This window comes from Garra rufa, chromosome 17 (genome assembly GCF_049309525.1).
Source record: "Garra rufa chromosome 17, GarRuf1.0, whole genome shotgun sequence".
Taxonomy (NCBI): Eukaryota; Metazoa; Chordata; class Actinopteri; order Cypriniformes; family Cyprinidae; genus Garra; species Garra rufa.
Genome location: NC_133377.1, coordinates 10666461 through 10694133, shown reverse-complemented (window position 1 = coordinate 10694133; position 27673 = coordinate 10666461). Strand labels below are relative to the sequence as shown.

The 27673-nt window shown below is 36.4% G+C and overlaps 2 protein-coding genes across 2 annotated transcripts; one reads left to right on the top strand and one right to left on the bottom strand.

Moving 5' to 3' along the window:
• umad1 (UBAP1-MVB12-associated (UMA) domain containing 1) lies at positions 1 to 24189 on the bottom strand. The gene is made up of 3 exons (XM_073821590.1): positions 23701 to 24189; positions 17834 to 17919; positions 1 to 4058 (listed from the first exon to the last, which is right to left on the bottom strand). The coding sequence occupies exons 1-3, from the start codon at positions 23777 to 23779 to the stop codon at positions 3780 to 3782; spliced, it is 444 nt and encodes a 147-aa protein (XP_073677691.1). The 5' UTR covers positions 23780 to 24189; the 3' UTR covers positions 1 to 3779.
• A 1790-nt stretch (positions 24190 to 25979) lies between these two features.
• Positions 25980 to 27439, top strand: rpa3 (replication protein A3). The gene is made up of 4 exons (XM_073821592.1): positions 25980 to 26182; positions 26887 to 26961; positions 27054 to 27162; positions 27244 to 27439. The coding sequence occupies exons 1-4, from the start codon at positions 26084 to 26086 to the stop codon at positions 27324 to 27326; spliced, it is 366 nt and encodes a 121-aa protein (XP_073677693.1). The 5' UTR covers positions 25980 to 26083; the 3' UTR covers positions 27327 to 27439.
• The last annotated feature ends 234 nt before the right edge of the window (positions 27440 to 27673 follow it).

Sequence of the window (27673 nt, the reverse complement as noted above, 5' to 3'; positions counted from 1 at the left end):
TTGCAAGTTATCAAATAAGGTTTTAATAAAACAACATCATATTACATTGCGCCCATGCTCAATATTTAGCATAAACATCATGAGGGATCAGAATCAATGACGCATTCTGTTCCAGATATGAATCAATAAAGAATCCAACAAAGGAGTTAAGGTGATGGCAAAATATTTACCTGAAGAAGTGGCATTAAATTATTTTACAGACATTTTTGTAAAGCAAACACAACACAATGCAAACTTTGATTACTTCAATACAGTGTTTTAAAAAGGAGATACATTGTCAGAAACACAGAGACTAATAAAAATACATATTTTTTTAAAAACAAAAGTGAGATTTGAGTGGTATCGAGTAAATAAACTTAACCGCTATCAAGTAAAGTACAGAGGATGTAAAGGAGACACAGCAAAACTCCTGAGTGCATTTGTGTAAATAGCAGCACGCACTATGATAAAACCCATCCATTAACTGAAATTTCAGATGAAAGAAATAGAAAAGCAGCGCAACAACCTGTGGCCTATTCAGTAAATCCTACTAAAACCCATGTGCATGTTTTTGCAATCAAACTTTGTTCAAAATACATATCTTCCTCCTAAAACAGGGTGTGTCATGTGTAGACAGATCTTCTTCATGCAATAAAACCAAACAGCAGTCGAGGTATGCATATTCACACCAACAAAAGAACAAAAGCACGCTTTTACAAACAGAGATATAATAATGGTCTATATAATGAGAACGGTCTTGTGATTTCAAGCGCAATTCTTTCATTGTAACAAAGTGATGTTTGTCATTTTATGATGTTAAATACTTCATATACCACCATAAAATGCAGGGACAACTACAATTAACTATATTCTAGACCAAAAAAGTGCAAACACTACCTTACCCAGATAGCACATGTATGTCTGCAAGATGTCTGTTAATGATCTCTTGATCTGGAAAGCATCTGCTGTGTACAAACGTCTGGCAGATCTCTGTAAGATGTCAGTTTTACATACATTCTAAATCATAAACATCTAAAAGACATCTAATAGACGTCTATTTGACATCTGACAGGAAACGTCCAATAGACATAATGCAGATGAGCAAACTACATCTTGCAGATGCCAAATAGACATCTCCAAAATGTACGTTTGCTATCAGGGTTACTACCCAGATAGCACACATATGTCTGCAAGATGTCTGTTAAAGATCTCTTGATCTGGAATGCATCTGCTGTATACAAACTTCTGGTAGACGTCTGTAATATGTCAGTTTTACATACATTCTAAATCATAAACATCTTAAAGACATCTAATCGATGTCTGTTTGACATCTGATAGGAAATGTCCAATAGACATAATGCAGATGAGCAAACTACGTCTATTCTCAGATGTAAATAGCACACGTACATCTCGGAGACATCTATTTGACGTCTGAATTTACTTCTGCAAGACGTAGTTTGCTCATCTGCAATACATCTATTGGACGCTTCGTTTAGATGTCAAATAGACATCTATTCTATGCTTTTTCGCTTTTTGAATTTTAGCCAGTTTCTGGTGTGTATGTTTAGGAATAAAAACATCTACAAAGCTACAAATCTAATAAAAAAATCCCTTTGTTTTCCAGATGCTATGATGTCACAACGCGATCAATTAGAATTTTATTCAAATAAATCCCGTCTACACAAATTGAATCGTTGGCGGGAAGGGAGGGACAAGGTGGGGGATTCGCCTAACTTTACCAATGTAGCATGGACAGCTGCTTCTGGGATGCTTCAGCGAGTATAAATGCAAGCATTGACTAAAGTGTCCGCAAACTGCTCCGGTAGCCGTGCTGTTGAGCTGAGCGGTATAGAGGGTCGAAACACATGCAGAGCCATGGCTGATGTAAACACAAGCATTGACTAGAGTGATGATCATCTGTTGTGCACTGTGTGGTAAGAGATTTATTCATTGTACAGCTTCAATCGTATAGCTTCACTAGCCTTATGCTGGAGCTGGTTTTGGGCATGTAAATAATTAAATACATTAGCACAATAATGATAATATCATGTATTGGTGATCTCGCAGGCTGACGATAGGACCAACACTACTACAGCGTATTATTTACTCACCCTCCATGCATCCTAGGTGTATATGACTTCCTTCTTTCAGACGAATGCAATCAGAGTTATATTAAAAATGATCCTCTACCAAGCTTTAGAACCTCATAGACAAACGTTTCTCTCCATCAGTCCAAAACAAGTCTATCTATAATAAAACGTGCCTCACATGGCTCTGGAGCGGTCAGTAAAAGCCTCCTTCAGCGATCCGATGTGTTTTTGTAAGAAAAATATCCATATTTATAAAAAATGTAAGGATTATTTTAATCTAGCTTGCGCAGTTGTACACAGAACTTACTGCTTTAGGAAACTGGCAAAAAACTGTTTGCCAATTGTAAAACAGTGGGACTGCTAACCAATCACAACACATTTCGTTTTTCGGAAGGCGGACCTTCATCAAAACCAGAACTAATCGAGCCATTTGTGCCAGCCTGGGGAGAAAGCTATCGTAATAATGTCAATTATGTGAAAAATAATGCGTTTTTCGAACCACCAAGCGTGAGAGCATCCAGTGCACCCCCAAAACAAAGAGCATAATAGGACTTTTAACAGACATCTTGCAGATGTACGTGTGCTATCTGGGTCACAATATTGTTCTGTTAAACATCCCAACCTGGCAAAGCAACACTGATTTGACCAACAGCAACAGTTTAGGGTGGGGCTATCCGTTTGACTGACCAATGTCAGCAGTGTTTTTTCTAGGGATGCACCGATACCAATCGGTCGATAAAGCTTGCGCGTTTTGTCAGTAAAGCCGGTTCTGTAATCAGCCGTTGTTTACCGACGAGCTGCGCATAGCAATGTTCATTATCAGTGTGAATGTGCGCAGCTCGTCTGTAAACAACGGCTGTGTGTAGTATATACGGCTCAACGTGAAATCACGCACCTGATGGCATTTACCGCTGATTACAGAACCGGCTTTACTGACAAAACGCGCAAGCATGATCGGCCGATACATATCGTGCATCCCTAGTTTTTGCTTTACCTTTAAGATTTATTAGCACTCAATGTCGAGGTACAGTAAATGGTGGACTTGCCAAAAGGCCATGATTGCATTTTAATATACATATTTAAAATATAATTTGAATTTTAATTAAATACTTCTATTACTGAACCATGTTAGATATATTTAAAGATGATCGAGCAATAGATTACTATAAAATAACTGCTTTTAGTCAATGATCTGCAAGCAAACGCCTTCCATGAATACCGATTCCATGAATTCCAGCGAGTCTTTGCAGAAGTAAGAAAAAAACTGAGGAAGGCAAATGCAGACAATGACATCTGAAACATCAACTACTAAGAAACATAGCCATTTCAAAACAACCCTATTTCAGTTCAGCATATCATCTCATGCTACAGGACCCCACTGAGTCAAAATTGCACTGATTTTACACCCGTAAAATTTGAACTACATTTGAAAAAATGTAAAGCCGTAGGTCATACTCGTCTACTGCGCTAAAACAAGGCAGTAACGCTCCTCTCGCACAATCAAATGCAAGATCCTGAGAGACTGTAAACCGTCTTGATTCTAACTTGGTTAAACTAAAAGGACAATATGTTCATTTGAGCCCAACACCCTTTAGTCAGTGACTGATTTTGTCAACTAAACTAGATCTTAAGAGGCAAAAGAGAATCAACCAAAGGCTCATAGTACACCATGTGTCAATGACATAACTGATATAACTGATAGCCAAAGATTCACGGCTCACAAAGCACTGAGTTCTCCAAGGTGAAGTCATAACGAAAGTTGGCTAGTTTGTCATTTATGTCGTGAGGCAAGGTGATATCTGTGACAAAGGGCAGGCCCGCCTGCATGGCCACGATGTGTGGTGCTAAAGTGAAAGGTATGTCTCCTAGAAGCTCAGGGAGGGCTGGAGTGGCGTCTGCAGCGTGTGTTTCTGAGGACATCTTGGCAGATGTGGGCTGGGAGGAAGGCTGAGGCGTCTCTGTAATTCCTCTGTTCCCGGCACTGGATGGCTGAACAAAAAGAAAGAGAATCTGCGGTGAAAACTGAGAAACCGGATCTCCTGGGGAGCAGCACTGTTATTATATTCATCACAGCATGTGTGACTCAACTATTGTGCCTTTACCAAATTGCCACTGTGAGCAAGCTCTTTAAATCCTCATTAATGCTGGTTGAGTTTAGATTTTACCCATTTTCATTAAAGCTGGGTGACATATATATATAAAATCAGGAGTGACATATATCCTGTATCTTTCATATAAATATGGGAATCACTTTCAAAATAGTTTGTTTGCAATTAGGCTTAGTTAGCTTATATTCACCGCCTCGATGGCAGGCAACTATTTTGATTTAGTTGAAAAAAAATCCTCTTCGTAACATAAGGGTCATATCCAACATTTGTTGTGATTTTCTGTTTATACCTTTTTTCTTGTAATAGTGTCTAAACCAGTACAGACTTTCCTCCATTTCACTTTATTAATATCTTTACATATTATTATATTTTTTAACCATTTGCACTCTCAAGGATTATCTGACATTATCCGAGGTTTACAAGCCACTTTTCCCCTGCGTTTTTCAGTCAATGTATTGCCTTCCTTCCCTTATGAACAGCAAATTTTTCATACATGATAAAAGCTCCTTGTGGTTTCTCGGTTTGACCGATTTGAGCATCCATAAACAACTCAAAACATAGGCATTTTAAGTTTCCTATGAAGAAATATCACTTTGTGTCCTCCAGCTGCATTTCGTGCCACATCAATGACGTCATGTGCAAACAACCTATTGCCAAAAGTATTGGGACTATGGCAAGCCGTTTTAGCCTAAAATATACTAAGCATTACTCGTCGTAATTGCATTTTTACTAGTAACAATTCAACTACAGAGCTCTATAATTCAATTCCTACTGTCCCATATGGCAAGCCGTTTTAGCCCAAAATATGTTACTTGTCAGAAATTGCATTTTTACTAGTAACAATTCAACTACAGAGCTCTATAATTCAGTTTTTTACTAGTAGCAATGCCAATTAGAGAGCTCTCTAATTAAATTTTTACGAGTTACAAATACAATTAAAGAGCTCCCCAATTCAATTCTTACTAGTAACAATTCCAGTTAGAGCGCTCTAATTCAATTACTACCAGTAAGAACTGAATTAGAGCTCTTTAATTCAATTACAGAGCTTTGCAATTAAACATATCTTTAATGTGTTTTTTTTTTTTACTAGTAAAAGTTGAATTGTAGAGCTCTGTAATTGCATTTTTACTAGTAATAATTAAATTAGAGAGCTCTGTAATTGGAATTATTACTAGTAAAAATTGAATTAGAGAGTTCTGTAATTGGAATTGTTACTAGTAAGAATTGAATTGGGGAGCTCTCTAACTGTATTTGTAACTCGTAAGAATTTAATCATAGGGCTCTCTAATTGGCATTGCCACTAGTAAAAACTGAATTATAGAGCTCTGTAGTTGAATTGTTACTAGTAAAAATGCAATTTCCGACAAGTAACATATTTTGGGCTAAAACTGCTTGCCATATGGGACAGTAGGAATTGAATTATAGAGCTCTCTAATTGAATTGTTACTAGTAAAAATGCAATTTCAGACAAGTAACATATTTTGGGCTAAAACAGCTTGCCATATGGGACACCCCCTCCTAATGAACAGGTTTGACTACTTTAGTAATTTCCATGAGTACAAACCTTAAAGTTTAAGCATATAATGATATTCTAGGGGATTGTATCTCATTTTATAGTGACAGTTTGGACAGGACCCTTTTATATTCTTACATGACAATGCCTCTGTGCATAAGGCAAGGTTCAAATCGAAATGATTGATTCAGTCAGTGTGTAAAAACTTGACTAGTCTGCAGAAAACCAAGTCCTAATCCCAGCTGAACAACTCTGGTGTGACTTTACATCCAGACCTTAAGCCAAAAACTCATCACCAAACACCATTGACTTGTACAAAACTACATGGACAAAAGTATTGAAACACCCCTTCTTTAGAACAGAAAAGGCACTTCTAAAACTGTGGCAACAAAGATGGAAACATAATTAATGTATTTACAAATTGTATTTCCATCTCTGTTGCAATGGTTTTGGATTTGTCTAAAATGACTGTACCCATATGTACAAGTCATTGGTGTTTAGTGATAAGTTTTGGGCTCAAGGTCTGCATTTAAAATCACACCAGAGGTGTTCAGATGGGATTAGGACTTGGCTTTCTGCAGAACAGTCAAGTTCTTCCACACAGACTGAATTTATCATTTCAATTTGAACCTTGTCTTATACACAGATGCACTGTCATGTACAACATTTAAAGTGGATCAAAAAATATTAAAAATTGTCCTATGACAAGAACAGGTATTGTTTTGGTTTTGGGACTACTTTGATGAAAGGTTTTATATCTGTATGTCAGATATCAGTTTGTTTAGTACTGTTAGACTGACTGACTGCATGAATGAGTCAAGGAATTTTATGATTATGAAACCTGTGTCATATCCGTACCCCCTGAAAAAGAGCAAAGCCTGCAGCTACAGAGATGAGAAATCTGGTTTTGTTTGAGGTGGATGAGGACTCATTACAGGCCTGAAACATCTCGATGAAGGAAGTCACATGCTGTACCACAGCTAGAGCTGAACTTCACACTTTAACACAACTAATAATGCACACGTGTGTACAGTATATAGATAATAACTGTTTTAAAACTGTTTGTAAATAGCAGTGAATCATTTTAGATATCAATATAAACAATTCTTCTACAATTCAACTACACTACTGTTTGGGATCAGTAAGACTTCTTTGTGTTGTGATTTTGTTGTTGTTTTTAAGGAAATTAATACTTTTATTTAGTAAGGATGCATTATATTGATCAAAGGTGACAGTGAAGACATTTATAATGTTACAAAATATTCCCATTTCAAATTAAAACTGCTTTTTCAATTTTCTATTCATCAAAAAGAAATCCTGAAAAATAAAATATATCACTGTCAAATATTCAGTAGGATTTAGCAGAACGGTGTTCATCATTGATAACAATAATAAATGTTACTTGAGCAAGAAATCATCAAATTAGAATGATCTCTATATGATCAAGTGACACTGAGGAGGTCTGGAGTAATGATTTTGAAAATTCAGCTTAGCATCCCAGAAATAAATTGCATTTTAAAATATATTCAAATAGAAAACTATGTAAGCCCATTTCCAACACTGAATAATTTTTTAGGTAACTGCAAATTTTTGTCTCACAATTCTGACTTTTTCCTCAGAATTGTGAGTTTATATCTCGCAATTGTGACTTTTTCTGAGAATTGTGAGTTTATATCTCGCAATTGTGACTTTTTCTGAGAATTGTGAGTTTATATCTTGCAATTGTGACTTTTTTCTCAGAATTGTGAGTTTGTATCTCGTAATTGTGACTTTTTCTCAGAATTGTGAGTTTATATCTTGCAATTGTGACTTTTCTCAGAATTGTGTTTATATCTCGTAATTGTGATTTTTCTCAGAATTGTGAGTTTATATCTTGCAATTGTGACTTTTCTCAGAATTGTGTTTATATCTCGTAATTGTGATTTTTCTCAGAATTGTGAGTTTATATCTCGTAATTGTGATTTTTCTCAGAATTGTGAGTTTATATCTCGTAATTGTGATTTTTCTCAGAATTGTGAGTTTGTATCTCGTAATTGTGACTTTTTTCTCAGAATTGTGAGTTTATATCTCGTAATTGTGACTTTTTTCTCAGAATTGTGAGTTTATATCTCGTAATTGTGATTTTTCTCAGAATTGTGAGTTTGTATCTCGTAATTGTGACTTTTTTCTCAGAATTGTGAGTTTATATCTCGTAATTGTGACTTTTTTTCTCAGAATTGTGAGTTTATATCTCGTAATTGTGACTTTTCTCAGAATTGTGAGTTTATATCTCGTAATTGTGACTTTTCTCAGAATTGTGAGTTTATATCTTGCAATTGTGACTTTTTCTCAGAATTGTGAGTTTATATCTTGCAATTGTGACTTTGTTTCTCAGAATTGTGAGTTTGTATCTCGTAATTGTGACTTTTTTCTCAGAATTGTGAGTTTATATCTCGTAATTGTGACTTTTTTCTCAGAGTTGTGAGTTTGTATCTCGTAATTGTGACTTTATTCTCGGAATTGTGAGTTTATATCTCGCAATTGTGACTTTTTTCTCAGAATTGTGTTTGTATCTCGTAATTGTGACTTTTTTCTCAGAATTGTGAGTTTATATCTTGCAATTGTGACTTTTCTCAGAATTGTGAGTTTGTATCTCGTAATTGTGACTTTTCTCGGAATTGTGAGTTTATATCTCGCAATTGTGACTTTTCTCAGAATTGTGAGTTTGTATCTCGTAATTGTGACTTTTTTCTCGGAATTGTGACTTTATATCTCGCAATTGTGACTTTTCTCAGAATTGTGAGTTTGTATCTCGTAATTGTGACTTTTTTCTCAGAATTGTGAGTTTATATCTTGCAATTGTGACTTTTCTCAGAATTGTGAGTTTGTATCTCGCAATTGTTACTTTTTTCTCAGAATTGTGTTTATATCTCGTAATTGTGATTTTTCTCAGAATTGTGAGTTTATATCTCGTAATTGTGATTTTTCTCAGAATTGTGAGTTTGTATCTCGTAATTGTGACTTTTTTCTCAGAATTGTGAGTTTATATCTCGTAATTGTGACTTTTTTCTCAGAATTGTGAGTTTATATCTCGTAATTGTGACTTTTCTCAGAATTGTGAGTTTATATCTCGTAATTGTGACTTTTTCTCAGAATTGTGAGTTTATATCTTGCAATTGTGACTTTGTTTCTCAGAATTGTGAGTTTATATCTCGTAATTGTGACTTTTTTCTCAGAATTGTGAGTTTGTATCTCGTAATTGTGACTTTTTTCTCAGAATTGTGAGTTTATATCTTGCAATTGTGACTTTTTCTCAGAATTGTGAGTTTATATCTTGCAATTGTGACTTTGTTTCTCAGAATTGTGAGTATATATCTTGCAATTGTGACTTTTTTCTCAGAATTGTGAGTTTATATCTTCCATTTGTTACATATTTTCTCAGAATTGTGTTTATATCTCCCAATTGTGACTTTTTTTTCTCAGAATTGTGAGTTTACTTCTTGCAATTGTGACTTTTTTCTCAGAATTGTGAGTTTTTGTCTCGTAATTGTGACTTTTTTCTCAGAATTGTGAGTTGTCGTCTCGTAATTGTGACTTTTTTTCTCAGAATTGTGAGTTTATATCTTGCAATTATGACTTTTTTCTCAGAATTGCAATTTTTATCTTGTAATTGTGACTTTTTTCACAGAATTGTGAGTTTTTTATTTTGCAATTGTGACCTTTTCTCATGTGATTTTTTTATCTTGTAAGGCCGTGTTCACACTTGGCGTCTTTTTTTAAGCTGCCAGCGTCTGTTTTACATTATAACCCTATGGAGTAAATCGTCTTTTCAAAAAAGCCCTGAGCGCTTTTTTAAACTCCACCACCGGTGTCTTTTTCCGCAGCTCAGAGCGTCTTTTTAAGTTGAAAAAGTTTAACTTTTCTGTAGAAAACGCCCTACGTCAAGCGCTTTTTTGACAGCTGATCAATGACAAGCGAGTAGCTAGACCTTTCGTTTCCATAACAACAAGAAAAAAATGGGTAAGGTGCCATTATATAGACTTTTATTTTATTGTTGTGAACCGGATTTGCCTCCCCGTTAACTTCAAAAACCGGCGGGCAGCGCCGATAGCTTCTTGAGCCACACATCGACATGCTAAATGCATAAAAACATGTTAGTTTGTCAGTGATTACATGAGCAAAGTTTTCTATTCATGGCTAGAACTTGAGCTGGTGTTTCTGATGCAGGTAAATAGAATTTGGCTGTCAGAGTTGCGGAGGTGGTTTTTCACCCTTATCTTTCCTGTTTGTCTTATATGAAAGCCAAACACATGTTAGACAGGGATTAATAATCTTTCAAATGTTAGTTCCTCACTGTAACACAAGACAGTGTACAGGGCATTGAGGGAGAAGCAAAACCCAAATAACTAACTGAACTGAATAAGGTGGAACTCAGAACTTCCATACAATGAAAGTGAATGTTATTGAAAGCTGTCAAGCCCCGGGGCTAAAAAGCACAATAAATGCAGCCCTTATGAGTTTTGCACTATATTTTGAATGGTTTGAAACCATATGATAGCTCATGTGTGAGAAACAGACTAAAATTTGATTCATTTCATATTGAATCTTATTCTTGACTTTTTTGGTCTGGTATGGAAAAAGTGTAGCTACACTCTTAAATATAAAGGTGCCTTGAAAGGTTCTTCACAGCGATGCCACAGAAGAACCATTTTTGGTTCCACAAAGAACCATTCAGTCAAAGGTTCTTTAAAGAACCATTTGTTTTTTACATTTTTATAATCCTAAGAACCTTCTTTCGCCACAAAGAACCTTTTGTGAAACAGAAAGGTTCTTCAGATGTAAAAGGTTCTTTATTGAACCATTTAAACAAAAAAGTTATTCTATGGCATCGTGAAGCACCTTTATTTTTAAAAGTGTAGGGCATTCTGTTTAAATAACTACATTTGTTTCCAAAACGTCTCTTTGTGACAAATGTAATTTAGTAGATGCTGATTTGTCCCATAGTTTTTTCCTTGCTCTAAGATACAGAGTTATTGGAATGGAGTTTTTAATGTGCTTTCAGAGTCTTTTAGGGTGCAATTGCAGCCGGATCTGGCACTTTTCATTCTGGGATTTTCTGAAGGTATGCATTCATTATCAGGAACACAACACAATCTGCTTGCATACAGTTTAACTAAAGCCAAGAAGTTAATACTGTTCTTCTGGAAGCAAAAGGAGGCTCCTATAAGCTATGGGTTGCAGAGATGATTTCTACTTTACATTTGAAACTAATTAGGTATTGTTTAAAGGGCCAATTTAAGAAGGTTTACAAAATCTGGCACCCTTTTCTGGAAACAGACTACACTCTTAAAAATAAAGGTGCTTTGAAAGGTTCTTCATAGTGATGCCATAGAAGAACCATTTTTGGTTCCACAAAGAACCATTCATTCAAAGGTTCTTTAAAGAACCATGTCTTGCTTACCTTTTTATAGTCTGAAGAACCTACTTTCACCACAGAACCATTTGTGAAACAGAAAGGTTCTTCAGATTTTAAAGGTTCTTTATGGAACCATTTAGACAAAAAAGGTTCTTCTATGGCTTTGTGAAGCACTTTTTTAAAGAGTGTAATGCATCATTTGTTAATGTCATGTTTTTTTTTTCAAGGAAAAAAGTTAATCATACCAGTTTTGAAAGACGCAAGGGTAAGTAATTGATCAGAATTATTAGTTTTGGCATCTGCATAAGGTTTCGGAATGGAAGCTGTGATGAACACCTTTGCGTAGATCAGCGGTTCTCAATTCCAGTCCTCGCGCCCCACCGCTCTGCATATTTTGTGTTTTTCACGTATCGCTTCAGACGTTTGTTCTATTCCAACATTACTGCCCTTCGAAGTGGACATCACAGGATATTCCGCCATTATTCATTAGCAGTGTTGGGGTTAGTTACTCAAAAAAGGAATATATTACATATTACTCTCAAAAATAGTAATGCCTTACTTTACTTTATTACTCCCTGGAGAAAGTAACTAGTTATATTACTAGTTATATTACTAGTTACATTTTTTTTTCTTACACAAAAAACTGTTATTCTAAACAAAAAAGCATGACCTACTGCGTGCATCCAGTGCATACGCGATCTCATAAAGCTCTTATAACACAATGGATATTATGCACAATTAATCTTTCATAAAGGTCTACGTGTGTTGTGATTCGTAAGCACGCAATATTCAGCACTGTTCAAAACTTTTGAGCAGTGAGTGAATTCTATCTTAAACACCATTGATTGACGATGCGTTCCAAAAATCAGCAGATGGCTACATTGCTCATGCTGCAAACAAGTTTTAAATCGAAACTGCCTATTCTTGCTCTTACTAATCATATATGTTATTCTTGCTGCTTTTGTGCAATAGATGAATAACATTTTTTTTTTTAGATATTTTATGTTTAGATATTTCTATATTGTGGGAGTCCCGCGAATCATTTTATTTTCCCGCATCCCGCACACACACACACACACACACACACACACACACACACACGAGTCTCTACCCGCCCGCACCAGCACACGCACTTGTCCATCAAGTTTTGTCCCGCGCCGCACTCTGTCGCGTTGGGTCCCGCGGGTTTGCAGGTCTCTGTTTGCAAGTGCCGCTCTGCTGCTGGCTGCCGGGTGTCGACCAATCGGTGATGGTAATTTAATGATACCTCGTGCCAAACCCAGACCAATTACTGTTCCATTCACGCCCCCCTCCCCTTCCCTTCTGTTCTCTATGTTGTCGTGTGCCTTGTGTGTGATGAAGGTGCTACTGGCAAATGTAACGCAAGTAACTAGCTCGGGAAAACTGTAATAACATTACAATTTTCAGACGAGTAATGCCTTACACTACTAGTTACTGAAAAAAGTAATATTATTACAGTACACCCAACACTGTTCATTAGTTCGAAGCGAGCGTATGTGTTCCATTTGAAAGTCATTAAAGCGTTCGAGATGTAAATTTAAAATGTATTTATTTACAGATACATTTATGTCACACTTCTCTACTAAGTTTCATCTATGTGTGAAGACGCTACATGCGGTGGCGTAGCGCAAACATGTGAATGAATGCTTTGAAGTGTAGTAAACAGATTTCCCCCGCTCAGGGAGTAGGGAGCAATGAACACTGTGCAGGGACCATGTCAATCGGAACACAGTTCCTGCACGGAGTTCACTTCTAACAAGCTGGTTATCTGAATCAGGTGTGTTAACTAAGAGAGACATGCAAAATATGCAGAGCGGTGGGGCGCGAGGACTGGAATTGAGAACCGCTGGCATAGATCATAACACACATTTTGTGTGGTTCCACTGAGTCACAGAGCTGCTGATTCAACTCTGAGGATGTGCTTTTATGGCATTTAACAGCTATCCTGTGAAGTGACACTCTGTTCCTGTCAGTGTTTGTTCATAATATGATTGTGGTGTTTCTTCCCTTCTTGTCTTTCCAGTGTTCCCCTAAAAGTTAGCATGAAGTGGAAATTTCAATCATCTTTTGTTCCTTATCGTGACACATTACTGAGTGAAACTGTAGGGTGTGACTTAATTTTGTCCATCGGGAACTTAGATCGATGTTGTTTGCTGATTGCTGTGATGGTTTCATGAGAGTGACAGGTTGCCGAGGGGGTTACTGTTACGCTTGATTTTAATGTGACTTTAAAGGGGTCATATGATGAAGTTTTTGTTTTCCTTTGTCTTTGGAGTGTTACAAGCTGTTTGTGCATAGATAAGATCTGTAAAGTTAAGACTCAGCTACACCTCCCTAAATTGACTTGTTCAAACACGCCCCCACTGGTCCATATCACGGCATGGGTAGATTTGCATAACACCACCCATATGTATATGGAAAGAAAGAAGGTGTAACTTTTACCGGCATGTTGTGGAGACACAGTGTGTTTCATTGCGAAAGCGAAAGTACTTTGTTTAGCCTTCCAAATGAGGACACAACTAGAAAGCAGTGTTTAAGACTATAAAGTGGGGCCATTCCAACGTTGCAAAGAAAGTCTGCGGTTCTGATTGACGGCCTGTAAGTACATTTTCATATTTAAAGTATTTGCTACTGACTATTCAAACGCAAGTTTTGAGCTGTGTAGAGTAGTGCTTGTTGTTTCTCCTTCTACGATCGAAAATGCAGACATGGAGTTATGTTTACGCGGTGCAATGCAATGCGTAAAAAGACCGTATGCGTCATTATAATAAGTAGTTCTGTCCCCACTGGATGCAACAAATGCCTTGTTTATAATGGGTTTTATTGTTTCCGTTTCGTCGTGCCGAGAAACGGCATCACAACATGGTTAGGGGCACAATATTTACGTCAGATGCTTGAGGTGTTCGGCCAATAACAACGTACCTGATAGCTGGCCAATCAGTGAACACCTCACTTTTCATCAACTATGAGTTTTGTAAGAATCGAAGCGTTTCAGAAAGGCGGGGCAGAGAGGAGCAACAATAATGTACAGTATGTGGAAAATAATATGTTTTTTGAACCTCAATCCACATAAACACATTGCATTACAACAAATACACAAAACAGTGCTCTTTTTAGCAACATCATATGACCCCTTTAACATTAAAGGGTTACTCCACCCCAAAATGAAAATTTTTTCATTAATTACTTACCCCCATGTCGTTCCAAACTCGTAAAAGCTTTGTCTTCGGAACACAATTTAAGACATTTTGGATGAAAACCGTGAGCTTTGTTCTAAATAACACTGTCAAGGCCCAGAAAAGTATGAAAGGCGTCTGTCATCGAAATAGTCAATCTGCCATCAGTGGTTCAACCGTAATTATACGAAGCTATGAGAATACTTTTTGTACACAAAGAAAACAAAAATAACGACTTGGACGCAAACAGCGTACGCTGTTCTCTGCGTCACGTGGATACGCTGTTTTCTTTTGAATCAAAGCGCAAATAAACGTAGAAAACGAATCCATGTGTTGCGGCAGACAGAGAACAGCGTACGCTGTTTGCGTCCAGGGGGTTTATCCAAAATGGCACTACGGTGACGCGAAGGAGAGGAATTGTTAAAGAAAGTCGTTATGTTTGTTTTCTTTGCATACAAAAAGTATTCTTGATGCTTTGTAAAATTATGGTTGAACCACTGATGGCAGATGGACTATTTCGTCTTTCATACTTTTCTGGGCCTTGACAGTGTTATTTACTTGGCAGTCAATGGGACAGCCACAAAGACTAAAGAAGCTTTTACGAGTTTGGAACGACATGAGGGTAAGTGATTATTGACAAAATTTTCATTTTGGGGTTAAGTAACCGTTTAAAGCTCTTTGCTGTTTTTTTTTTTTTTGGCCAAATGTGTCTGTAATTCATGAACTATGTGACCTCTTTGGAACTCGCCCAAGTAATTCTTTGGAAACTCACATCAAACTGCAAATTGTCAGGCTTTTTTTTTTTTTTTCTTCCATGTGGTTTGTCTACTATTTTGTCCACCTGATTGTAAAATGCACTTTTCCCATTCACAAGTCCACAGGCTATTGGGGTATTTGAAAGCCCCTCTTATTTAAAGAGAACGAGTGAGACTGAGCATCTTTCATTAGCCATATGTCTCCAGGCGGTGCTGTGGAACAGATTGCTGAATGGCAGCAGCACATGTTGGCGCTGTTCAGTCTTGCCACCTGGCACCTGTCACACACCCGCTCGGCCAGCGCAACTCAAGGGGCTCTTTCTCTTTCGTCAGTGCTGTTGCGCGTCCAGCACACAGCATATGGAAATCACAGCGGCCCGCTAACATGGATGACTCAATGAGCGATCCTTGAGATTTAATTACTCTGTTCTCACTGTTTACTCAATACACAGCTCAAAGGAAAGAATGCACATCATTTTTTCCTATGTTTCCATCCAATGTTGTGAATTTAACTGTGAACTGTAAAGTTATTGCAAATAATGCATAATTTGCATCTAATGAGTTTAAAGTAGGGATGCAACGATAGGATTTATTTATTTTTTTGCCGCTACCAATACCGATTTTAACAAACAATTATTCACAGATTCTAATACCAATACAGATATTGGTTGATTGCATAAAGCAGTGCTTAAAAAAAAAAGATTGTTCACTCCGAGCAGATCAGTATTTAAACGTTTCTGTTCCTGCTTTCCTCTGTAATGCTTTCCTCTGCTTAGTTTGAGCAAAAAAATACTGGTTAATACTGTTATTTTTAAAAATATGTTTGCCCCCTAAACTTAATAACTTGTTGGGCCACCCTTAGCAGCAACAACTGCAATCAAGCATTTGCTATAACTTGCAATGAGTCTGTTACAGTGCTGTGCAGGAATTTTGGCCCACTCATCTTGGCAGAATTGTTGTAATTCAGCCACACTGGAGGGTTTTCAAGCATGAACCGCCTTTTTAGGGTCATGCCACAGCATCTCAATAGGATTCAGGTCAGGACTTTGACTAGGCCACTCCAAAGTCTTCATTTTGTTTTTCTTCAGCCATTCAGAGGTGGATTTGCTGGTGTGTTTTGGATCATTGTCCTGCTGCAGAACCCAAGTTCGCTTCAGCTTGAGGTCACGAACAGATGGCCGGACATCGTCCTTCAGGATTTTTTGGTAGACAGCAGAATTCATGGTTCCATTTATCACAGCAAGTCTTCCAGGTCCAGAAGCAGCAAAACAGCCCCGGACCATCACACTACCACCACCATATTTTACTGTTGGTATGATGTTCTTTTTCTGAAATGCTGTTACTTTTACGCCAGATGTAATGGGACACACATCTTCCAGAAAGTTTAACTTTTGTCTCGTCAGTCCACAGAGTATTTTCCCAAAAGTCTTGGGGATTATCAAGATGTGTTCTGGCAAAACTGAGACGAGCCTTTATGTTCCTTTTGCTCAGCAGCAGTTTTTGTCTTGGATCTCTGCCATATAGGCCATTTTTGCCCAGTCTCTTTCTTATGGTGGAGTCATGAACACTGACCTTATCTGAGGCAAGAGAGGCCTGCAGTTCTTTAGATGTTGTTGTGGCCTCTTGGATGAGTCGTAACTGCGCTCTTGGGGTAATTTTGTTCGGCCGGCCACTCTTGGGAAGGTTCACCAATGTTTTCGCCATTTGTGGATAATGGCTCTCACTGTGGTTCGCTTGAGTCCCAAAGCTTTAGAAATGGCTTTATAACCTTTTCCAGACTGATAGATCTTAATTACTTCTTTGTCATTTGTTCCTGAATTTCTTTGGATTTCAACATGATCATGATGATAGCTTTTGAGGATCTTTTGGTCTACTTCACTTTGTCAGGCAGGTCCTATTTAAGTGATTTCTTGATTGCAAACAGATGTGGCAGTAATCAGGCCTGGGTGTGGCTAGAGAAACTGAACTCAGGTGTGATAAACCACAGTTATGTTTTCACACCACTGTACAGTTGCACACAAAATTATTCTTGTAGCTTCATAAAATTACGGTTGAACCACTGATGTCACATGGACTATTTTAATAAGTCCTGTTTACCATTCTAGGCCTTGAACGTGTCAGTTACGTTGTCAGTTGCTCTCGGATTTCATCAAAAATATCTTCATTTGTGTTCTGAAGATGAACAAAGGTCTTACATGTTTGGAACAACCTGAGGGTGAGTAATTAATGACAGAATTTTAATTTTTGGGTGAACCCTTAAGTTATTCACTAATTTTCCCCTCCAGTGAACTTGTGCACCTCTTTGAATGGATCAATGAGTTTGTTAGATATTTAGGTTCAATCTTCTGAGATGGTACTTTCAATGAACCGGCTCATCCGGTTCACAAATCATACTGAATGATTCTCACAGACTCAATCATCTGGTCACAGCAGTTCCAACACAATCTCATGGCGATTTTATTTTGCACTTGGGTGAATTGGTGGCTAATTCATATTCATTTGTATATTTATATATTTCCATCAATTTTCTTATGCCTCACTGACAGTTAGGTTTATGAATGGGGTTAGGGGTGGACCTTCATGTTCACATGTGTACAAATCATATTGTACAGATTCATACAAATTTCAAGATCAAGTTAGCAGTTCTCAAGATTATAACTGAATAATGATTTAGAATTTCAGTCTCATAGTTCTTTAGACATTGCTATCTCCTTAGGAAAATGTATATCAAAATATATATCAAACAACTGTAAAGTTGCAGCATTCATGGATCACTATAAAGTAAAACAAACTCACCTTAGATGGCTGTACTATTACATTTGTTGTGGGCTGCACAATATTCATAGACTGAATCTTCTGTCGCTGCTCCTCAAGAGTTTCACCTAAAAAGCAAAAAATAAAAAGAATGAATAATTTTAAAATCAATCCGAGAAGAAAGGCGCATTATTCAGCACACAGCGAGTCCCAAAGCCAATCACGGACCCTTCACGGCAACAGCTTGATTTTTCAACAAGAATAATTGATTTTCCTTTCGCTGCCAAGACAATAATGTGGATTAACTACACTTAACAGGGTACTATTCTGATTACATTAACAGATTATGAAGCATTAGTCCATCTGGGTACTTACAGCCACACTCAGCGACGTTACTTGACAGAAACCTGCAACACCTTGGAATCATAACCAGACACTAACAGTACACTGTATGATATATACACATCCCTTATTCAGGACCTGTTGTTTACATCTCTTCTCTGTGTGGAGGAGGTGCAGATGGTGTAATTCCTTCTTGAAAATTAAACCCAGCCTCTTCCTGTTGCTCCTGAAAATCACAGAGCGTCTGCTCACCTCTGGGGCCTTCAATCACACACAAACACCACGGCTCCTCCCTGTTATTACCAACAACTCCACAAATGAGTCCCTTTGAGATGCAACCCTTTGTTAATGTTCTAGGAAAAAGCTTGTATGGCTTGCGTCTAAAGGGGCGTTCACACTGAAAAGCGATATAATCACCGGAGGTCACCGGGTCGTGGTGTTGGTTGCTAGTAGCTGTTCCTCCTAGACTGCAGTTTCCAACTGCATCATGAGAGGGATCATGTTCTCTGCTACTAATTTGTTCATAAAACTACCATCTAGGGTTGGGACGATAGTCGATGCCTTCGTCCATCGCCGATGGCCGATAGACATCACGACGCTGAGCGGGCATCGCGATCCTCCGCCCCGCGCCGCAGCAGCAACCCGCTCGCGAAAAACACACACTTATGACACGTTCCAGGCAACCCGTTACTCGTGTTTTTCCGACCTTCTACCCGTGAAAGTGCACCCGAACGGCAGTCAAACCCGTGACTTCCCACTCGTGAACTCGTACTAGATCGGTGTACTCCCAGTTCCAAGTTCTGACGTGACATAGCCCGCGAAAACACTTATGTCAGCACCTACGGGTGCGGTGTTTATGCAAGTGGTACACAGTAAAAAAAATAGACTTTAGGACAATATAACGTTGCAAACAAATTAATAATAATGTAAGAATAATCAATGCGCTCAGGCAGTTTGGGGTGACTTGCCTGGAACGCTGCAAAGTCGTGAGTCGTGATTTGAAGTCGTGATTTACGAGCTAAAAAACCTGCCTGAAGCGCAGCATTAATCACACTATATAGCCAAATTTAATGCATGCTTTCAATTTCCGCATCTTTACTTATTTTATTTTTATTATAATGAGGAAACATTAACAAGGACGTTGTTAGCGATCACAATACAAATTACAGTGAACTCCAAACGAATTACATGAACTAGTTCGTTTACGTTAATAAATGAGGCATACAAAAACAGCAGAAAAAATCTAAATAATTTTAGGCAAGGCAAGGCAAGGCAAGTTTATTTATATAGCACATTTCATACACAATGGTAATTCAAAGTGCTGTACATAAAAGGAATTAAAATCATAATAGCATAAAAATCATACAAATTTATAATAATCACAACAATAAAAACAAAATTTAAGAACATTTAAGATGATTTAAAAAAAATGATTTAAAATTAATTAATACAGTAAAATGATTATACATAAAATAATGCAATCTGTTCGGACGTAGCACAGTGCTCATTCAATAAATGCACAACTGAACAGATGAGTTTTGAGTCTGCATTTAAATGTGGCTAATGTATTAGCACATCTGATCTCTTCTGGAAGCTGATTCCAACTGCGGGCGGCATAATAGCTAAAAGCGGATTCCCCTTGTTTTGTGTGAACCCTTGATATTACTAACTGACTCGATCCTAGAGATCTGAGTTGTCTGTTAGGTTTATATTCAGTGAGCATGTCTGCAATGTATGTAGGTCCTAGGCCATTGAGTGCTTTATAAACAAGTAAAAGTACTTTAAAATCTATCCTAAACATAACTGGAAGCCAGTGTAAGGACCTGAGGACTGGTGTGATATGCTCTGATTTTTTGGTTCTAGTCAGAATCCTGGCAGCAGCGTTCTGTATGAGCTGCAGCTGTCTAATGGTCTTCTTGGGAAGGCCGGTGAGGAGACCATTACAATAGTCCACCCTGCTGCTGATAAAGGCATGAACAAATTAGATTAAATAAACTAATTAAATTAGATTAAATAAACTTCACCAAATATGCCTTTTTCATGGTTGTACCATAACGAACAGAGCTTGGAACAAAAAACAAGAGAATATATATTTTTTTCCATCGAAATACGAATGTACAATACAAAGCCTAGTATACATTATAAATAACAGTTTATCATTCAAATAGATTGGGAATATGGAAACACTTGGATTTGTGCCGAATTAGAGGTATACGTGAGCCCAACGCCTGCTATTTTTAGTTTCGCATTGTTTTGGTTTCGTACCTTAATATATTTTGTTTCATTCCTGTTCTGTTCTGAATTCCGTTACGTTTAAATGATTCGTTTTGGAGTCAGGGTAACTAACTTATTGCTATGTTTAGAGAGTTTATAATGTTAATACATAATAATATTTCGCTTGATTTGGTATTATTTCTGATATTACACTTTCTCTCTAAACATTCTGCTGCTCATTAAATGCGTTCGGAGAGAGTGGGTTAAGCAGTAAGCAGTCAATGAGAGCTATTTTGAACTTAAAAAAGCTGACTGATCGCAAATATGTTAAGGACCAACATACATCCTCCAAATACGTCTAAACCCGCGCTTGCTCTGTCTCGTATGCATGCACGGCACGCAGTGTCACAATCTAATGCACTTGTCAATGCCGGATCTTTAAAAATCCGGCTCAAATTAAGCACTGGTGGAAATATAGGCTACAATTAATTAATTCGTTATGAATTAATTATCTAACAACAACCATCCCTCAACCCCGCCCCCCGCCGAGGATGCCATCATCCATCGCGATGTTTCACATTGGACATCGTACAATGCCAAATTGGTCGACATCGCCCAACCCTACTACCATTTCCAAATTCCAATAATGTATTATTTGCTGCAAAATACTGACAGAGTGACTTCCTTATAAAACCTTCCATACCAAAAGGAAGTAGTGATCGACCAAAATAAAGTTCACTAAAACTGAAAAGCTTCTTTTTTAGGCGAAATCCAAAACTGAAAATAAAGTTAGGGTAATTGAAACTAAATTTGAGTGGCTAAACTCTACTGTTAAGGATGTCATCTTCTCAGGTAATTCACTGCAAAAAAGGCTTATCTTACTTAGTATTTTTGAATTGTTTCTAGTCAAAATATCAAACAATTCTTAAATTAAAGGAACGCTCCACTTTTTTTGGAAATAGGTTCATTCTCCAACCTTCGTTCATCTTCAGAACACAAATTAAGATACTTTTGATGAAATCCAAGAGCTTTCTGACCCTGCATCGAAAGCAAAGCAACTGACATGTTTAAGACCCAGAAAAGTAGTAAGGACATTGTTAAAACAGGTTTGAAATGACCTGAGGGTGAGTAATTAATGACAGAATTTTATTTTTGGGTGAACTATAACTTTAAGCCTAATCAAGTGACAATGTGTAAAGGAAAAAGACAAAAATACTCACTGCTGTTGCCTGTATAACTTCAGATATAATAGACACTTCTGAGATTTCTGTATCATCTCTATCATCAATATAATATATCTATTATTGCCTTTCAATCTTCAAATTTTACAGTCAAAGTGGAAACATGAACTGGGTGGTCCTGGGAGAGATCAAGTTTTGGATGAAAAACATGAATTTTTGAAAACATCTGCCGAATGCAGTGCTTTAAAGGGAACACCGGATACCCATTCACAAGTTGGTTAAAATTCCTCAATGGTTGTTTAAAACAACACCCTTTTTACTCTCTTTAAGGGTGTGTTCACACTTGTAATTTGGGTCTTTGGTTTATTTGGTCCAGACCCAAAAGGAAAATTATATATTTGGTCCTGGTCCACTTAGCGTTCACTCTGGCATTTTTGACACTGAACCTAAAGATACCGAACCTAAAGGCATAGTGATACGTTCACAACCTGATTGGTCGGGTTGAACACACTGGCTAAAGTTCAAAAAGTGAAAAAGCATAATAGCACCCCTTTAAGAGATTTATAATCATTTTATCATACTGAAACTCTTGCATAAAGAATAAGAGATTAAAATAAATAATCATTTATTGTATACTTTAGTCCATAGAGTCAATACTGTGTTTTCATGACAACTGGCCATACTGGCGGCACTGAACGTAAACAATGCCACTGAACCCGAACGAAACTCGCAAATTTTGCTGATTATTGCTGCTGAAAATGAACAATTATTGTCATGTTTTGGCCTGTACTAATCGGTCGGACCGGGAAAAACACTTGGAGTAAGCTACTAAACTGCCAAAAGTTATAACAAATCTAGGAGAACAGTGCAAAAAATGTCTGAGGAACAAAGGTCGTTTGTGTTTGGCCAAACTGAACCAGGATTTCCAGGGCAAGAATCTTGATTCATGTTTCTATAATTTTTGGCCAGGTAGGTGAAATATTATGGTAATATCTTAATTAATACTGAAAATCTAACTTTATAGTCAAAACATTGGGCCCTTTTCTGCTCACTAAGTCCTTCTCTATATGATTTATTAGCTTCCACACATTTTGTCCATGGTTTAGACAGCATACATTAGCAGAACAACATGTTCAGTAGTACATTAACCATGCAATCCATGCTGTTGTTTACATCTGAGTATCTCCAATATGGCCATGCATCTGGATAACCATGACATAAAATCCTGAACTGAGCTTACTCTAAAATCTTGCCAATAGTGCAAAGACAGTAATTTAATACCAGTTAAGATTAATGGCACACTAAGTGATAATCCAAAACTGCATGCTTTGATTAAACATCAACTCCAAATGAAAAGCATCATGATCCCTCCCATAGTGAACTCCTCTGTTCACTTCCAAAGCTTTCTCACAGCATGGTTAGCCTAAAATTGGAGAACCATTGGAGTTTGCCAAGCATCCATCTATCCTCAAATATTCAGCAGTAATTTTCCATTCCCCAGTTTGCAATATTTCCTCAAACTCCATGGGCACATGGAATGAGCTATTCAAATCTGGCTCGAGCCCTCAGTCAACATATCCTGCACTTTATGAAGCATGGGATCTCACTTTCCCTTTGACCTACATTCCCTCTAATAGAGTTACAATACAGATTATAAGGATCCTGTCTGCTCAAGGTGCAAATATATGTTACATCAAAACATTAAACCTCATTACTGCAACTAGCACAACAAAAGGAGGAGGTAACGGTGGTAAAAAGTGGTGTCGCCGTATCTGTCAAGGTTACAAGGTTGTTGCATTTGGGACACAGAGGTACAGAGAACCCCAATATATGATGTACTATGATCTGATTAAATTTGAATGAAATATGAACAACAAGAAATCTTTCACTATTGATGAAGTACATTTTTCAAACTAAATGTGAGGATTGAATTATACTGGCCTCTTGTGGTAGATCAGCATTAACCAAACAATGTTTGGATTTATAGATACGATTCTGGTTGTAACACTATTTTGGATGGCTGGATGGAGAAATGGAGATATAAATAGAAAAACAGATAATAAACAGGCAATAGACAGATAGACAGAAAAATAGAGGAACAGGTGAACGGACAGACAGATAGATAGATGTAAACAATGATAAAGGTACTTCTAAAATGATCAAATGACTTACCAATGATGACAAATCCATCAGTTTCTCTCTCTGAAGATTTTTTCCCTCCATCATTCTTGAATCCGAAAAACTTCAACATTTTGTGTGTCTGTTAAAAGTCAAAGTTACCCAATAACACACGTGATATGCTAATACGTAGCAATTTCGAAATCTATCGAATTTTGGTAATCTAATTCATCTATTCTTCATGAACTCAAAAACAGAAATAACGCGGTCTGTTTAAAGTTAAAACACTGAATGGTTTCTGGGCTGTTGTTTTGTTTTTCTTTGACAGCTCTTGAGACAAGCAAGTTAGCAAGCGTTAGGTTTGAAAGAGTCAAACGCTAGTCTGCCACACAGCATTTCTGCTCAAATACTGTAAACAGTGAAAAGAACAGTCTCTTTGAGTTAAATACTGTCTTAGATCAAATCATATAGTGATAATATTTCACTTTGTTCGTGGTAAAAATTGAGCTTCTCGACTAAAGTTTTGTTTACGAGTCCTTCCCACGCCGCGTCCAACTGCCTTTTCGCTCCGTGTGAACACCAAAGTAGGAAGAGATTTCGTTTCGGTTTAAAAAACACATACAACATAATAATAATTGTGTAAATATGACATATCACTGAGCTGTAATAGATCGTTACATCTTATGCAAATAGTGATAATGTCCGATTCATTAAGATATGAACCGACTGTAAAGAGAGCTGATAGTAAGAATGTGTAATTATGGGTAAATGTCATATTCATGAAGATCATTTTAGTCATTTTAGATGTCCTATCGGGTTGTATTTAAGTATAAAACCCTTTATAATCTTTAATAACATTAAACGTTTTAAATATTTTCTCTAAACCTTCTTGGATATTAATACAGAAATTAATCTTCCTATTATAAAGCGATATTTGATTTTCTTAACCTTTGTAATGCCATTTTTTGAACAAAAAAAAAACAAACAAAACATTTTTCTAAAAATTAATTAAAACAATAAATTAAAATAATACGAGTTTTGAATATAGATATTTAAATGACTTTTAAATATTTTAAAATGAAACTGAAAACGCTGGTAGGTGGCAGCGACTCTAAATCTTTGTGACAGAAGATGACAATCCCATACTTTTTTATTTATTAGTTTCCTTAGTTTGTTCTTTTTTTCCTAATTGTTGTATTTCTGTGTAACAAAATGTTTTATATATACAGTTGATTATACTGTTTATGATTAGAATTTGACTCGCAATACAAAAATTCAACCGATTCTTTGAACTGTTCAAAAGAACCGATTCGCGAAAATGTTTCGGACTTACCACCAGTCCACAACTAGGAACTTTTTTTAATTATTATTATAAATTCAATGCAATGCCACAAGAACAATGTTATGAGATTAATGTATACACAAAATAAAGTTAATAATAATAATAGATATAGATATTTAAATGATTTAAATGACTCAATTTATATTTTAAAAATGAAACTGAAAACGCAGGTAGGTGGCAGCAACTCAAAATCTTTGTGAGGGAATATGACAATCCCATACTTTTTTATTTATTTATTTCCTTAGTTTTATTCTTTTTTCCTACTTGTTGTAACAAAATGTTTTACTGTATTTTGATATACTGTGTAATTTTACCGTTTATGATTATAATTTGGCTCGCAACGCAAAAGTTCAACCGATTCTTTGAACTGTTCAAAAGAACCGATTCGCGAAAATGATTGAAAGTAGGAACTTTTTTTATTATTAATTCAACGGCACAAGAACAAGAGGTATTACATATTCATATCAAATTAACATTAGCTGCCAGAGAAAAAGAATAAACAAAAATAGAAAAAAGAAAGAAAGAAAATTACACAAATTTTAATGTTTGTAGAGCATTACATGTTTTCAGTGCTTTTTTGTTTTTTTGTGTGTTCTAAGAGATTTACATAAAATTTGAAGTCATTAATAAAATGAAAAAAAAAAATGGTTTACATTAAGTATATGGACTTTTCCTAATAAAATAAACAAATGTATAATGTTGTTCTTTACAACTTGATCTTTCATTTTCAGTATAAAAAAGCACATCAAATGTGCAAATTTCTGTCATACATTCCATTTTTATGTTAATATAGAATTCCAAATCTTTCCAAAATAAACACAATGAAAAAAAAAAGATGCTAAATGGTTTCTTTTTCTAGACAAAATTCACAGGTATGTGAAATATTAAGCTTAAATCTTTCCAAAACATCACAACTAGGAACTATAGTCAGCAGGCAATTTGTTTCAAACGTTTCTCTCGCTGACGCAACGGAAACAGTGTCATCGAGGAATACGTCACTTGCTCTAAGTTTTCCCGCGATTCTGCTGTTAGACTCAACTGGTTCGGTGTCCTTTCGGGTTTTATTTCTTGTGGGGTTTGCTATAAACACCGACAATGACAGGCGTTTACGAGTCTCCGAAACCAAGGATCAATGCGTCGATGTTGTCTCAATACATCGGTCGACCAATCTGCTTCGTTGGACGCTTGGAAAAGGTATTAACCTATTACACACTAATAGCATTTGTTCATGTTTTTACTTTGTATTGAAACGTAAAACTGTATATAATGAAAAACAAGGGTAAATGATTAATGCCATGAGTGATTTTAAGTAGTTTTCATATGATTTCAAAACGAGAAAGTCTCAAATAAAGAACAGAAACAAACAGAAAAAACAAACACCCAAAGAAAAAACAAGCAATCAAACAGTGAAACTCAAAATAAAACAAACACTCATAGACAGAAACTCAATAAATCATACAAATAATGAAACAAAAATGCAAAGAAACAAGCAATAAGTATTCAAACAAAAACAAACAAAAAAACCCCAAAGAAAGAAAAGAAAAAACTAAGCAATCAAGCCATGAAACAAAATCTAAAAGGAAGTCAAACAAAACCAAACACTTGAAGACCGAACCTGCAAAAAAAATCAAACAATGAATCAAAGACCCCGAATAAAGAAACAAAAAGTAAATAAATATGCAATCAAACAAACAATAAAACAAAAAGAAAGTTAAACAATGAAACAAAGACTCAAAAAATAAGTACATACTCAAACGAAAACAAAAAAACCCAAACAGCTAAAGAAAGAAAAAAACTAAACAATCAGACAAACAACTAAAGAAAAAGGTGAATTATTATGCATAATTCAAAATTAAAGTGATTTCTGTGTTGTGTAACAATAACTTGTGTATTGACAGGTCCATCCATCTGGAAAAGCTCTTACTCTGTCAGATGGAGAAGGAAAGTCTGCATCAGTGGAGCTCAATGAACCTGTGCGTGATCAGATCAGTATTCTGCATCTCTCTGTTTGTGTTTTTGCCATTTATTAAATATGAATAAACTTTTTTTTTTCTGTCTTGTTTAGTTGGATGAAGAGCTGAGCGGGATTGTGGAGGTTATTGGGACGGTGTCAAACAAAGGAGCAATTATGGCTGTTTCATACACTCAGTATCGAGAGGACAAAATTGTTTTCGGTACCTGTCATTATATTGATTCTGAGTTTTATTGTGCTATTGCAAGCACTGGGATGTTAACAGTCTTCTTTTGTTTTGCAGATCTGGAGCTGTACAACGAAGGCTTGAAAGTTCTCCATGATTTCCCCCAGTATTACCCGTTTGAGGTGTCATTAAGTGGTTAAATAGCACTCTTTTATTTGACTTTTACAGTTTTTGTGTTATTTGATATTTACTGTTTGTAAAAAAAAAATGTCAGCTTTGTTTTTGTTACTTGAAATAAAATGGCAAAACCCTTGTTCGCAGTGCTGTGAGAATATGTTTTGAAATCATTTAAGACAAATATAGTTGACAAAAATTAAAACATACCACCTTTTTACAGTATGTGTTTTTAAATCATGAAGCAAAACAGGACTGTGCCAAAATGTAAGAAATTAAATACTTTTTGAAATTGCACTAACTAAATGAATCCTTCATTACTAAAATGAATTTGTCTTCATTAAACCGTTTAGTTATAATCAGAGGTTGGTGT